Source organism: Borostomias antarcticus (assembly GCF_949987555.1).
Source record: "Borostomias antarcticus genome assembly, chromosome: 22".
NCBI lineage: Eukaryota > Metazoa > Chordata > Actinopteri > Stomiiformes > Stomiidae > Borostomias > Borostomias antarcticus.
The window spans coordinates 18,433,413-18,446,796 of NC_140255.1; the positions used below are offsets into that span (position 1 = coordinate 18,433,413).

The window sequence follows — 13,384 nt, forward strand, 5'->3', positions numbered from 1 at the left end:
TAGATAGATAGATAGATAGATAGATAGATAGATAGATAGATAGATAGATAGATAGATAGATAGATAGATAGATAGATAGATAGATAGATAGATAGATAGATACTGTAGATAGATAGATAGATAGATAGATAGATAGATAGATAGATAGACAGACAGATAGATAGATAGATAGATAGATAGATAGATAGATAGATAGATAGATAGATAAATATATAGACAGACATATAGATAGATAGATAGATAGATAGATAGATAGATAGATAGATAGATAGATAGATAGATAGATAGATAGATAGATAGATAGATAGATAGATAGATAGATAGATAGATAGATAGATAGAGTGGGAGGGGGACATTGAGATACAATCACATCTGAAGCTTGTTTTCAAATCCATTACTAAAGTGCTGACTTTGTCTCAACATGTGTTTGCACCGCATCGGTCGACATCCCGCCAGTGTAGCCTCCATTACCCACAATCCATCACAAAGGCCACTTACATCCGTACTCCACCTGGACGATGCGGACGGTCTTGGTGGCGGCGAACACGTCCACCACGGCGTAGAGGCGGCGGTCGGCCGGGATCCCCCTGGCCGACGCCCCCATGTCCTCCCCGTTGATGACGATGTGCATGTCGGCCAGGCCGGCGGGGCGGGGCACGTAGAGCACGCCCACCCTGCTGCGGCGGGCGGTGGGCGGCAGGGCGTTGGACTTGTACAGGTCGTCCAGGATGTGGCTGAAGCGTCCGGGCCGGCTGCGCCCCACCAGCTTGTCCATGGGGATGCGGAACTTGTCGATGTGCAGGTGGGCGTCCGTGAAGAACATCTTGGGCTTGCTGTTCTTCGCTTCGCTGCCGCCACCGTCCTCTTCTCCGCCGCCCAGGACCCTGCCCCTCCCCCAATCCCCACCACCGCCCGGGACCCCGCCTCCCCCCTCTCCCCCGGCCCCCCCCCTCCTCTCCCCCGGCTCTGGCCTCGGGCTCCTGCGCCGCCACCTTGTTGTGGTTGCGCGTGATGGCGAAGATCCAGCTGTCCCCCAGGTCCATCAGGTCAGGCAGGGAGTACTCTGGTACCGTCTCCAGGGCGCTGGGGTCCAGGGCGGTCAGCCCGATGCGGAGGTGGCCGCACCAGCCCAGCTCCTTCTCCTCGATCTCCACCAGGAAGATCTCCCCGGGGTTCAGGGGCTGCCTGCTGAAGCACACCCCGTTGGCGAAGCTCTCCACGCGGGTGGCCTGGGTGCCGGACGGGTCCAGTCTCACGTTGGAGCCGTGGACGGGGTGGAACTCCAAGAACTGGTCCGAGCAAGGCTCCATCTTACCTACCTTACGGGCTTCAGTGAGTGATAGAGGACCTTGTCGTCAGGGAGCTACTGTAGGCTACTTTACACTAAGACGACACACTAGACAGCCCTACTACTCCAGAAACTAAGTTGAATGTACTGAACATACACTATGTCCGCTGTCCAATGTTTTCACAGTGTCTTCTTCTGAGTTGACAGTCTGTAGTAGACACATTGCCATTGTGCAGATAGACACATACACACACACACTCACTCATTCACTCACACACAACTACAGTCTCTGCTAGCCTTTCTGCCGGCCACTCAGAGAAGTTTCTGGTGACTGTTGAAGGGGCTATTTTGGGATAGCTGCACATGTTAACAGATGGCAAAGTATGCAGGGATACACACACACACACACACACACACACACACACACACACACACACACACACACACACACACACAGGAAGAGGAGGGGTTTGAGGGAGACATTCCCCCTGGGCCCAAGTGCTCATTCATGGCACAATACCATGTCTCCAGCCAAATTACCATAATAGCATATGGCATATACATATAACATATAAATATGTTAAACAGTATATTCACTATACTGCACTGTTGGGGATCAACTCTCCAAATATAGCCTTATGCAAATTCAGTCTGGAATGGAATTCTTATGTAAATCAGGTATTAGACCACCAGGGGTGTCTGATTAACATACCGACATAGCCTGCTATCAATTATGCTGAACTTCTAGATTTCTGATTTATGTTAATGTGTTGATTATTATACTGGGTGAAACCAATTAAGGATTAGTATTGAGTGTTTCTGATTGGTCATGTGAACCTCTGTGGCACTATAGTTTTTCCATTTTTTCCAGTGACGCCTGACAAAGATTCAAGTACCAAAATGCTGGAACAATAAAATGTTTTAATCAAGCTAAGAAGCAGGAGGCCTTTTACATTTTTACATTTTACATCACACAGTCATTTAGCAGACACTGTTATCCAAAGCGACATTTTCACTTCATGACTTCCTCTCTCACGCACCTGTCCACAAGACCAAGTTCTGATTATGCTAAAGACTTGTTCATTCAGATTATTAATTTCTAAAAATTGAATTCTGTATCAGTGCTTTAGACTTAGTTTGCCTATGTGTGACGTGATCGGTCCGATTCACCCCAACCTAGAGTCCATCCATTCATCTAAGCTACATGAGAACCTAGGAATTCACTGAACCCTATAAAGCCTGGAGTAACAAAACATTCCACTGGTCTGCTTCACAATAGCTGCTACAGCTGAATGGTTCCAGAAGCAGCCTGTCTGAGAGGGGTTAGCTGGCCCCCTCAGGCAGCGCTAGCTGTGCTAACCCCAGCTGTAGCAGCCAGGGCACAGCAGGCCATGCATGGCTATCCCCCATATATCATCACTCCTCTGGCTCTCTTCTGTATCTAGGCCAAGAGAGAGAGAGGGGGAGAGGAGCAAGAGGATGGGAGGAGAGAGGTTGAATGAGAGGTAGAGAGAAAGAGAGGGGGGGAGAGAGAGAGAGAGAGAGAGAGAGAGAGAAAGAGAGGGGGGAGAGAGAGAGAGAGGGAGAGAGAGAGAGAGAGAGAGAGAGAGGGGGGGGGGGGAGAAGGTAGGGGGAAATGGAGAAAGGAGATGTTACTTATTTTATCCCTTCCCCTGCTCCATTGAGAGCCTCCTGGCCAGGGCTGGCTGTGTCTCCAGCAGTGGCACGAGCTACTTTGTTTGGGTTGCCTGACTACATTTCCCAGGCTGCTCTCTGTAGGTCAGTGTTGTTTGAACTGAATATCAATCTGATCATAGCCTACACTGTTCACTTCACTTAACTGATCTCCTTTTTCTACCACTGTGTGTGTGTGTGTGTGTGTGTGTGTGTGTGTGTGTGTGTGTGTGTGTGTGTGTGTGTGTGTGTGTGTGTGTGTGTGTGTGTGTGTGTAGGCTATGTGTGTGTGTGTGTGTGTGCGTGCGTGCGCACGTCAGAGTGCGTGTGTGTACCGGCTGTGGTATTTAAGATGGATTAAAGTGCACTGCTGCCATGGTTTCCCTAATCAGATTGGTAATGGCAGCTTGGTCACATCTGGATGAAGCGCACGAGGGGGAGGTGTGAGCGCGTCATCACCATGGAGCGCGCGGAGAGCATCTCTCCACTCCAGGATTGTCTGCGCGCGCGTTTGCAGAGCAAGTCACTGGGATAAGAAAATAGGTCTCATCGGTGAGTTTCCAGTGATGTATGTATTGTGGTTACCCACTGAGCAAAGACACGTCTAAAAGACATCTTTTAGATGTCTTTTTTGTCTTTTTCGGACGTCCAAAGACATCCAATTAGGAGCCAGAATGAAAGTTGTTTTTTAGACGTTCAGATATTTAACCTGTTCTGCATGTCCACATACGTCTTAGAGGGGTCCAAGCCAGTTGAGGGGTCCAGCAGACGTACAAACGGGGTTCTGGACCGACGGACGTTATTAAGACATGATCTGAACGTCTCCCTGACGTTGTGTGTTTGCTGGGTATTTCTTCTGTTTGGTAAAGGTACGTGCGCTATTTGCTCTTATTCACTGTCACTTCACGTTACTGACAAATCTAGAACCTACATCTAAGCGAATGTGTCATACCATACAAATAAGATTTTAGTAAGTAGCCTAAGAAATGCAGAAATGCAGAAAAGAAGAGAATAAAATTCCAGATACAGTTGCGCCACAGTCTGAGAGCGCGCATTGACGGTTATCACGGTTTAGAGGAGGGAATAATCAATTGGATATTTGACAGTCAACGCACGGACATCACGGAGACAGGTACGAAGACCAGATCAACAACGCACGCGCGGCGCGTGCCCATCCTGGAGCGGCAGGTGAGCCGAGGTCAGTTGAGACAGGCGCACTATGGCATCTAGAGAGTAAAGAACTAATGATGAAAACCTAACGTTGTAGAAAGGGACTAAAGATGATTATTCAACAAGTGACATCATTTAGATGTAAACACAGGCTAATCTTGTGTGTAGGCCTAGGCCTACCTACTTTTCTAAACCATTAATCGCATATTTAATGATCTCAAACGTTGGTGATGTCCCTACGGAAGCAGATTTGACCAAAACTCTTTTTGATGGACAATCCAGCTGTCTGCTTTGTCTGCTTTAAAATCCTGCAGAACAGTGATGTCGGCCATGTCTAATCAGAGGGTGGGACAAGCACACACACACACACACACACACACGCACACACCTACATGCATGCACGCACATACACATATATGTCACACACACATACACACACGCACACACACACACACACACACACACACACACACACACAGTGCGTCATCAGTTGACTACTAGAGACAACAGATGGATCATATTGACATGTCCTAAAAGTGGACAGCCGTGGTAATCAACACTGTTACTGAACACATTTTCACCCATTAAAGTGGATTGCACACGTCATCTCTGCTCCTCACCATGTCGCTGACGCTTTAAATAGGACATATCTTCTGCTGTCTGCTGTCACACAGTACAGGAACAACAGCGTATTCAATTCGCCTCACCGGTCTCGGATGTGGAATTGAATCATCACAGCCCTGTCTGTCACCAACCTGCGCCTGGCCAGATAAATAGATCCTGATCAGATGTAGTTATGTTTTATTTAGGCTCAGATGGGCATTCTGGGGTTGGAGGTCTCTATTTGTATGAGACAGAATTGTGGGGCCGATGATGTTTGTGCCTGTGTGTGTGTGTGTGTGTGTGTGTGTGTATGTGTGTGTCTTTGTGGTATAGTGTCCCTTGTTTTCTTTTAAAGCTCTTAAAACACACACACACATCTTGCTTTTGGATGCTCTAGTATGTTAGTCTCTTTCACACTCAGTTTTTTTTTGCTTACTATTTATTTAAGTATTTAATTTTGTGTGGTGAGTGACCCTTTACTAGGCTTTCTGTCTTGTATATTCAATTTGTATTTTGTTGTGAAGAGCATTGAGTAGCATTCACATTTGAAACGTGCCATACAAAACTGTTTGATTAATATCTATCTTGTCCATTTTGGGTGAGAGGGATTAGTAAGAATGTGCCAGATGCTGTAGAACTGGTTTAAATTGTGCCACAGCTCTATAACACTGTTACGTAACTCCAGAAGGTAGGCTACTTTTAACTCACTTCTAAAGAGCAGAGTGCCTGACCCAGAAAAGAAACAAGCAGAGAGGAAGTCATTAGCTATCTTCCTTCATCTATCCTAGTTCCTTCCAGTATTCTAGAATATTCTCCTCCACTTTCTTTGACGACCAAGGCTGGTATGCTTTTTAAACGCCTCCCCCCTCCGCTCTCACGTTTGGCGGTGGCGAGTAGCATCCTAAGCCGCGGGCATTACAGGCTCCAGCACGCTGCTCTCAGCTGTCCGGGTCGGGGATGGAGGGAGGGAGGGAGGGAGGGAGGGAGGGAGGGAGGGAGGGAGGGAGGGAGGGAGGGAGGGAGGGAGGGATGGAGGGATGGAGGTAGGGATGGATGGAGGGAGGGAGGGAGGGAGGGAGGGAGGGAGGGATGGAGGGAGGGAGGGAGGGATGTAAACATGTACATAGGCTACAAGCTGCCACAAAGGCCTGCCTGAGAGCATCATCCTTGACTGGCGTCGGCGCCCAGCCAAGCGTTGTTACGTAAGCCGCTCCCTCCCTCCCTCCCTCCCTCCCTCCCTCCCTCCCTCCCTCCCTCCCTCCCTCCCTCCCTCCCTCCCTCCCTCCCTCCCTCCCTCCCGCGAATGAAAGCAGAGCCAGAAGCCGTCAGATGATGGAGGTGGTGGTGGTGGTGGTGGGGCCACAGGTTTAACGGCAGACTGATGGGGAGGGAGACGAGAGGGTCCCAGCAGGGGGGTGGGGGTGGAGGCAGGGGGGTGTTGAAAGGGAAGAGAGAGATAAACACTAAGCTATCCATCAGAGCTCCTTAGATCCAATGCATTCCTTCATCCGTTTGTGACGGCAGTGAGGAGGAGAGGAAACAAATCTGACACTCGACTCAGAGAGAGACACATTTTACATATAGGGGTTGGTGTGATGCAGTAGCACTCTCCTGCTGTAGCTAACTCGTATCCAGGTGCATTTCCCCATGCATTTGTGTGCAGCATATATTTTCTAAAACATACACACATTTGAAGGCAGATTGACCCCGAGCGTGATGCAGTGGCTGGCCTGGAAGATGCTTTGATCCTGCCCTAGTTTTGCAGAGAAAATGCTGTCATCTGTTTTTGTATTACTCCACTAACGTACACACTACTACCCACTGAGATGTGGAGCAACAGAAGAGGAGAGGAGATGAGGAGAGAAGATGAGGAGAGGAGAAGAGAGGAGAGGAGGGGAGAGGAGGGGAGTGAAGCAGTGGAGAAGAGAGAGAGGAGGAAGGGGGAGGAGAAGGAGGAGAGGGGAGGAGGAGGAGGAGAGGATTGTATTATCTGCTGCCCTAACTGCAAGGTGAGGTAGGCAGACCATTCTGAGGTTTATGCAATTATTTATTGTTTAAATTAAATGCAGAAATCAAATCTCTCTTCTCTCCGTTCTTCACATCACTCCCTGGCTTAACGATGCAGCTGACGGTCGCCAACTCCTAGGAGCCTGGGGTCTGCAATGTAAAGATCAGACATGGCAGAGTTGGGAGAAAATGGAGGAGAGAGAACGGAGAGGAGGGGAGGTGGAGGGGGAGACGCGAGAGCCGGCGGAGGGAGTCCCAGGCCTCCCCGCCCCCCGCCCCCCCGGAGCCAGGCCCTGCCCCGCTCCTCCACCCCCGTGCCAGAAAGAGGCCCCTCGGCCCAGCAGGGCATCGTGATTCACCTGACCGGCACCGAGGGGGAATGGGACAGGCTGTATGACAGCCGGCTCGTCTTCTCCGTGGACCATGACCAGGACTACCCCTCCGTCTCCCTCTCCGGGGGCAGCCGCTTCTCCCAGGAGGAGGAGGAGGAGGAGGGGGGGAAGGGGGAGGAGAAGGACGGAGGGGGTGACCGCCTGCGCTCCCCGGCCGCCTTCCACGTGCCCCTCTCCCCCTCCTACCCCGGCTCCCTGGGGGACTGCTCCGCCCCGGCCCCCGGCGTCCTCCTGGCCCCCAGCCTCCTCCGGGCCCCCGCCTCGGCCCCGCCCTCGCCCCGCCCCCTGCTCAGCCTGGTCAAGTCCGTCTCCACCGAGATCTCGCGCTCCGAGCCCGAGGTGTCGCAGTCCAGGTCCGACTCCCGCCTCAACCTCCACCTGTGGAGCAAGCTGACCCAGCCGAAGGGCCGCGGAGGCGGGGACACGCCGCGCACCGCGCCCCCCTCCCCCGTCTCCCTCTCCCCCTCCGACGGGCCCAGCAAGGGAGGATTTTTCAAGATGGAGCTGGAGGATACCAGGAGGAAGCTGTCCGAGGCCATGCAGGAGCCCCTCAGCATGTTCAGTAAGATCATGAAGGAGGAGAGCGCCAGCAGTAGCCCGAAGCACCAGAGGGCCCCAGGGGGAAGCCAGGGGCCTCCACTAGTCAGCTCCCCCGGCTCCAGAGGCGTCTCTGGGACAGCGGGGAGGGACGGCGGCGGCGGGTTGGAGGCGGGGCTCGCCGAGCCCCTTGTGTTTGACTGGCCGTGCGTCCGACACCCCAGCAGGGGCCACCTCAGGACACGCTCCGCCCACGAGCCCCTCTCCAAACCGGCCGAGCGCGGCGAGGACCTGGAGATCTGCGCCTACGACGACATCATACAGGTGGTCGCCGTCGACCAGCGGCGCAATCCCAGGCGTCCGAGGAGACTGCCCGACTCTCTCGTCCCCTCGGGGCCCCGTTTCCTGCGCGGACCCCGCCCTCCTCTTCCTCCTCCTCCTCCCCCTGCTGCCCTTCCTGGCGTGGGTCTGTTCTGTGTGGCGCTGATGTCCTACGCCTACCTCACGCTGCCCCTCAGCCCCTACCTGTCTGGCCTGGCGCTGGGCCTGGGCCTGGGCTTCCTGCTGGGCCTCCTCCTCATCAGGCTCGGCTCCTCCGGGACCCCCAGGACCCCTCCTCCACTCCCCCACAGAGGGCTCCCCAGTCTGGGGGACAGCACGGAGGCTGAGCCCCTCAGCACGGAGACTGCCGTCCTTAAGGTGAGCTGAGTGGTGTGGAGGATGAGGTGAGCGCCATCTTTGGTGTCGCTCTCAGTAATTACTTGATAACACTTTACAATAAGGGTACATTTATAAGCATTAGTTAATGCATTTTTAAGCATTAAGTAACAGTTAACTAATGTCTCTATTAACCATTTACTAATGTTATTTATGTTAACTAAGGTTAACTCACCTAACCCTAACACTAACCCTAACCCTAACTTTAACTAAGGTATTAATTAACATTAGTAACCTAACCTAACCTAACCCTAAATAAGCATTAGTTAACAGTTAACTAATGTTTTTTGTGACCCTTATTGTAAAGTGTGACCAATTACTTTCTTTAAGATTGTGGGGATGAAAAAACATGTTGGAAGTAAAAAGTTAAAATATTTACCATAACAAAAACAACCTTTAAGTCCTACAGTAAGCACATGAAATGACTCTGAGCTATTCAAATCAACGGTGAATTCATATTCCCACAGTATTTTTTGTCATCCCGAGTCCTGAATGGGTGATTATGCCCATTGTACAGTATCACAAAGGTTATGGTGATTGATTGGCCTATCCAGCCACAGACCTGTTATTATATTGTACTGTAATGGTCTGCCCTGGCTGAACAGAAGGCTGCTCAGTGTGTCAGGAGGCCATTAGCTCGGCTTTCTTACAGCTGAATGCTCATACTTATGTGGTTTGCGACAGCTAAAAGTGTCTGGAATGCAATTAGTGTCGCCGATAAAAGTTCCTGCCTACCTGGAGAGCCGTGACTTGAAATCCCTTTCTTTGGCAGCAGAAGAGACTCCCTCCTTCCTCTCTCTCTCTCTCTCTCTCTCTCTCTCTCTTTCTTCTTTCTTCCTCCTCTCCTCCTAGCCATTGTCAGCTCCTAGTGTGATTATCTGTGAGGAGGGAGGGAGGAGGGAACTGGGCTCTGAGCAGTACAGTCAGACTGCATCAGCAGTGAAGAACAAGACCAGAGGAAGATGGAGGGAGGATGGAGGTAGAGGAAGAGAGGATGGAGGGAGGATGGAGGGAGTGGGAGAGAGGATGGAGGGAGGATGGAGGGAGGATGGAGGGAGGATGGAGGGAGTGGGAGAGAGGATGGAGGGAGGATGGAGAGAGGATGGAGGGAGGATGGAGGGAGAGAGGATGGAGGGAGGATGGAGGGAGGATGGAGAGAGGGTGGAGGGAGGATGGAGGGAGGATGGAGGGAGAGGAAGAGAGGGTGGAGGGAGGATGGAGGGAGGATGGAGGGAGAGGAAGAGAGGGTGGAGGGAGAGGAAGAGAGGATGGAGGGAGGATGGAGGGAGGATGGAGGGAGGATGGAGAGAGGATGGAGGGAGGGTGGAGGGAGGATGGAGGGAGAGGAAGAGAGGATGGAGAGAGGTTGGAGGGAGGATGGAGGGAGAGGAAGAGAGGATGGAGAGAGGATGGAGGGAGGATGGAGGGAGAGGAAGAGAGGATGGAGAGAGGATGGAGGGAGGATGGAGGGAGAGGAAGAGAGGATGGAGGGAGGATGGATGGAGGTGGACGCTGTACTCTGGGTATTAGTCTCCTGTTTTAACAAGGCTTTGTGAGTTTGTTTAGCTCGTGTGGGCGTGCCAACCTCAGAGTAGCAGTTCTGTGAAGGAGCTTCTATTTGCATCTACAGAGGGGCTGTCCAATTTAAACCAGACCTTAGCTTTCATCAGCAGAGGAGATACTGCAGTCTGCCCACTTGACTGTTAATGAGCACACCAGGGAGAAGACAGTGCCCAAGGCTAACACAGCACTCTTACCTGTGTGTGTGTGTGTGTGTGTGTGTGTGTGTGTGTGTGTGTGTGTGTGTGTGTGTGTGTGTGTGTCCAGGGCTGGATGAACGAGGTGAGTGAGTACGATGCGGAGGCGCCCCACCCGTGTCAGAGCCAGTCGGTCTGGGCCAGTCTGGAGGGGGGCTGCCTGAGCCTGTCCTACCCCAGGATCAGCTTCCCTCGCAGGGCCGAGTACGACGAGAGGCTCCCCGAGACCTCCTTCACCAGGACACACTCCTACCAGCTGGCCCATTCGAAGGTACAGAGGGAGGAATGGATGAATGAATGAATGAATGAATGAATGAATGAATGAATGAATGAATGAACGAACGAATGAACGAATGAACGAATGAACGAATGAACGAATGAACGAATGAACGAACAAATGATTGAATGAATGAATGAATGAATGAATGACTGAATGATTGAATGAATGAACGAACGAACGAACGAACGAACGAACGAATGAATGAATGAATGAATGACCAGCCCAGGTGTTATAACAGCAAACAACATGTTATACTGATCCTATGCTATTATAATAGTACACGTTATAACGGGTATTATCTGTTGTTCTCCCAGGTGTTCTTGCTGCCCTCAGGGCTTGCCCGTAAGAGGGTGTGGAACCCTAAATACCCCATCTGCCTCCAGCTGGGGGGAGGGGAGGGGGCGCCGGAGGAGCAGGTGGCGGTGGCGGAGACCCCCGGGGAGGAGCAGGGGCTCGGACCGCAAACACGGCCCAACCACGCCGCCAAACCGGCCCCCAACCCCACCACCACGCTTTTCCTCTTCGGTCGCACGGGGAGAGAGAAGGAAGAGTGGTTTCATCACTTCCTGTCCGCGTCCATGGCCACGGAGAAGGATAGGCCCGGCAGATGTGCGGCCAGATCAGGTGCCACATGGAGAGAGAGAGAGAGAGAGAGAGAGAGAGAGAGAGGAGAGAGAGAGAGAGAGGGAGAGAGAGAGAGAGAGAGAGGAAGAGAGAGAGACAGAGATAGAGAGAGAGAGAGAGAGAGAGAGAGAGAGAGAGGGAGAGAGAGAGACAGAGAAGGAGAGAGAGGGAGAGAGATGGAGAGAAATGTTTCTCCACCCCTGTCTGTGTATCAGTGAGTCCTCCTCTCTTTCCATAGCTCATACACAGTTGACCCTGTGGTCCATTTGACCTCTACGCCAGGTGTTCCAGTGGTTGGCGGTGCCAGCTCCCCAGGCGGTACCCCAGCCAGCCGGGGGTTCAGCCAGCGGGGCAGCCCTGAGGAGGAGGCACCCCCTGCCCCCTCCACCCCCGCCAGCCCCTCCGTCCCCCAGACCCAGACCTCCAGGGGGCCTCCCCTGCTGGACTACCCCAGCTACATGGCTCGTCTCCTGGCCGCCGAGCAGCCCAGCCCCCTGGCCAGCCCCGGGGGTAGCAGCTCGGAGACCAGCCCCGCGGCCGGCGCCCTGCCCAAGGTGGGTCAGCTCACTGTCAGGGCACTCGGAGAGCCTGATGGACAGCATTAGAAACACAGGGTGAAGTGACACGCCCAGACATGAGGAACAGAGAGGTGGCTGATATGATTCTGATATCCTACAATCATATGACAATTGTAGTTATGAAATACCTTGAACTACATCTATCTGTCTATACTTTCTCTGTCATAGTGGAAGCAGGAAGCGTAAAACCCCAATTGGACCTCAAATCAAAACCCCTTTGGGACCTTAAATCAAAACCCCTATGGGAAAAATATGTTCGGTAGTCAAACAATTTCTTGATCCTGTTTGAATTGTGCCAATAACAATACACACATGATGTTTGTCAATTACAACCTTATCATCTCTGTTACTGTAACTCACAAGTTAGCTAATATTAGCTAGCTGACATTGCACTCGTTTCACACACACCAAACCCTTGTAGAGCCAGTCCCGCATGCAAACTCTTCTAGAACTCTCCTTTTGCATAGCTGCAGCTCTCAACATGGCCAGACTTTGTGATTTTCACCTCTTTTAATACTTTTTTCCCTCATTCTGGAATAACTGCTTTAAAGTGGGGTCAATATATTGTCTCTCGCCGTTCACTGTACTGTACATATATAATAATGTCCCATGGGACAGCTCTTCCTGCTTCCACTTAGGCATTCTATTATTGCAGATGTATACTTTCATTCTCACACTCCTGTCTCCTGTAAGTTTGACTCAGTTCTTACATTTTGTCACGCAGTGCACCTGTGATCTCCCAGAATTCCCGGAGGAGGGCCAGACTGCGTGGGTCAATGCTCTGATTGGTCGAATCTTCCTCGACTTCCTGCGGGAGAAGTACTGGGCCGATCTGGTGTCTCACAAGATTCAGAAGAAGCTGAGCCGGATCCGAGTAAGTGTGTGTGTGTGTGTGTATATACGTGTGTATATATATATATATATATATATATGTGTGTGTGTGTGTTTGATTTTCACAGCGATGTAAGTAATGTGAAAAATGGTCCTTAACGTGTGTATGTCTGTGTGTGTGTGTGTGTGTGTGTGTGTGTGTGTGTGTGTGTGTGTGTGTGGTGTCTGCCTGTGTGTGTTTTGTCTGTAGTGGCCATACTTCATGGATGAGCTGACTCTGACTGAGCTGGACATGGGCTCCTGTCTGCCCCAAGTAACCAGAGCCTCCAGTCCAGTGGTCAACCACAGAGGTACACACACACACACACACACACACACACACACACACACACACTGATTCTGCTGAGACAGATCTAGAGGTGGCTATGGCAGAATTGTGTCTGGCTGACTACACACCTGAGAACACCCAGCAGGCCGTAATGGTTTGTGTGTGTGTGTGTGTGTGTGTGTGTGTGTGTGTGTGTGTGTGTGTGTGTGTGTGTGTGTGTGTTTCCACATCCCCACCTCCATGTGGGTGATATTTGCAGTGCTTAGACAGGATTTGTAGCTCTGGCTCTGGCTCTGTGGAGCAGAGAGAGAGAAGAGAGAGAGAGAGAGAGAGAGAGCATAGGACGAGTAAGTATTAGTGTAAGGCTCCGGAGAATGTCTGGCCGGTATTACCAGGGTAGCTCCGTGTGTGCCTCTCTCTCTCTCTCTCTCTCTCTCTCTCTCTCTCTCTCTCTCTCTCTCTCTCTCATCTGCATCCACTGCCGACTGTTACCCAACGCCCGACCCCACCCTCCTCCCAACCCCTCCACCAATTCTCAGATAGCCCCCCTCTCCCCGCCCCGCCACCTCAATCCTGTGTCATCCCTGCGCGGTGGGAA

The 13,384-nt window shown here is 51.7% G+C and overlaps 2 protein-coding genes across 2 annotated transcripts in view; one reads left to right on the forward strand and one right to left on the reverse strand.

Annotated features, from left to right (window-relative positions):
- neurl2 (neuralized E3 ubiquitin protein ligase 2) overlaps window positions 1-1,310 on the reverse strand; it is a gene marked incomplete at both ends in the record, with an annotated part of 1,770 nt that extends 460 nt beyond the window's left edge. Inside the window, 2 exon segments of the mRNA XM_084456359.1 lie at window positions 499-947; window positions 949-1,310. Coding sequence (XP_084312485.1) covers window positions 499-947; window positions 949-1,310 — 811 coding nt within the window.
- A 5,602-nt stretch (window positions 1,311-6,912) lies between these two features.
- tex2l (testis expressed 2, like) overlaps window positions 6,913-13,384 on the forward strand; it is a gene marked incomplete at both ends in the record, with an annotated part of 7,935 nt that continues 1,463 nt past the window's right edge. Inside the window, 8 exons of the mRNA XM_084456159.1 lie at window positions 6,913-8,370; window positions 10,270-10,416; window positions 10,740-11,034; window positions 11,332-11,417; window positions 11,463-11,603; window positions 12,352-12,501; window positions 12,709-12,808; window positions 12,891-12,934. Of these exons, the coding sequence (XP_084312285.1) occupies window positions 6,913-8,370; window positions 10,270-10,416; window positions 10,740-11,034; window positions 11,332-11,417; window positions 11,463-11,603; window positions 12,352-12,501; window positions 12,709-12,808; window positions 12,891-12,934 (2,421 nt within the window). The remainder of the gene's footprint in view (window positions 8,371-10,269; window positions 10,417-10,739; window positions 11,035-11,331; window positions 11,418-11,462; window positions 11,604-12,351; window positions 12,502-12,708; window positions 12,809-12,890; window positions 12,935-13,384) is intronic.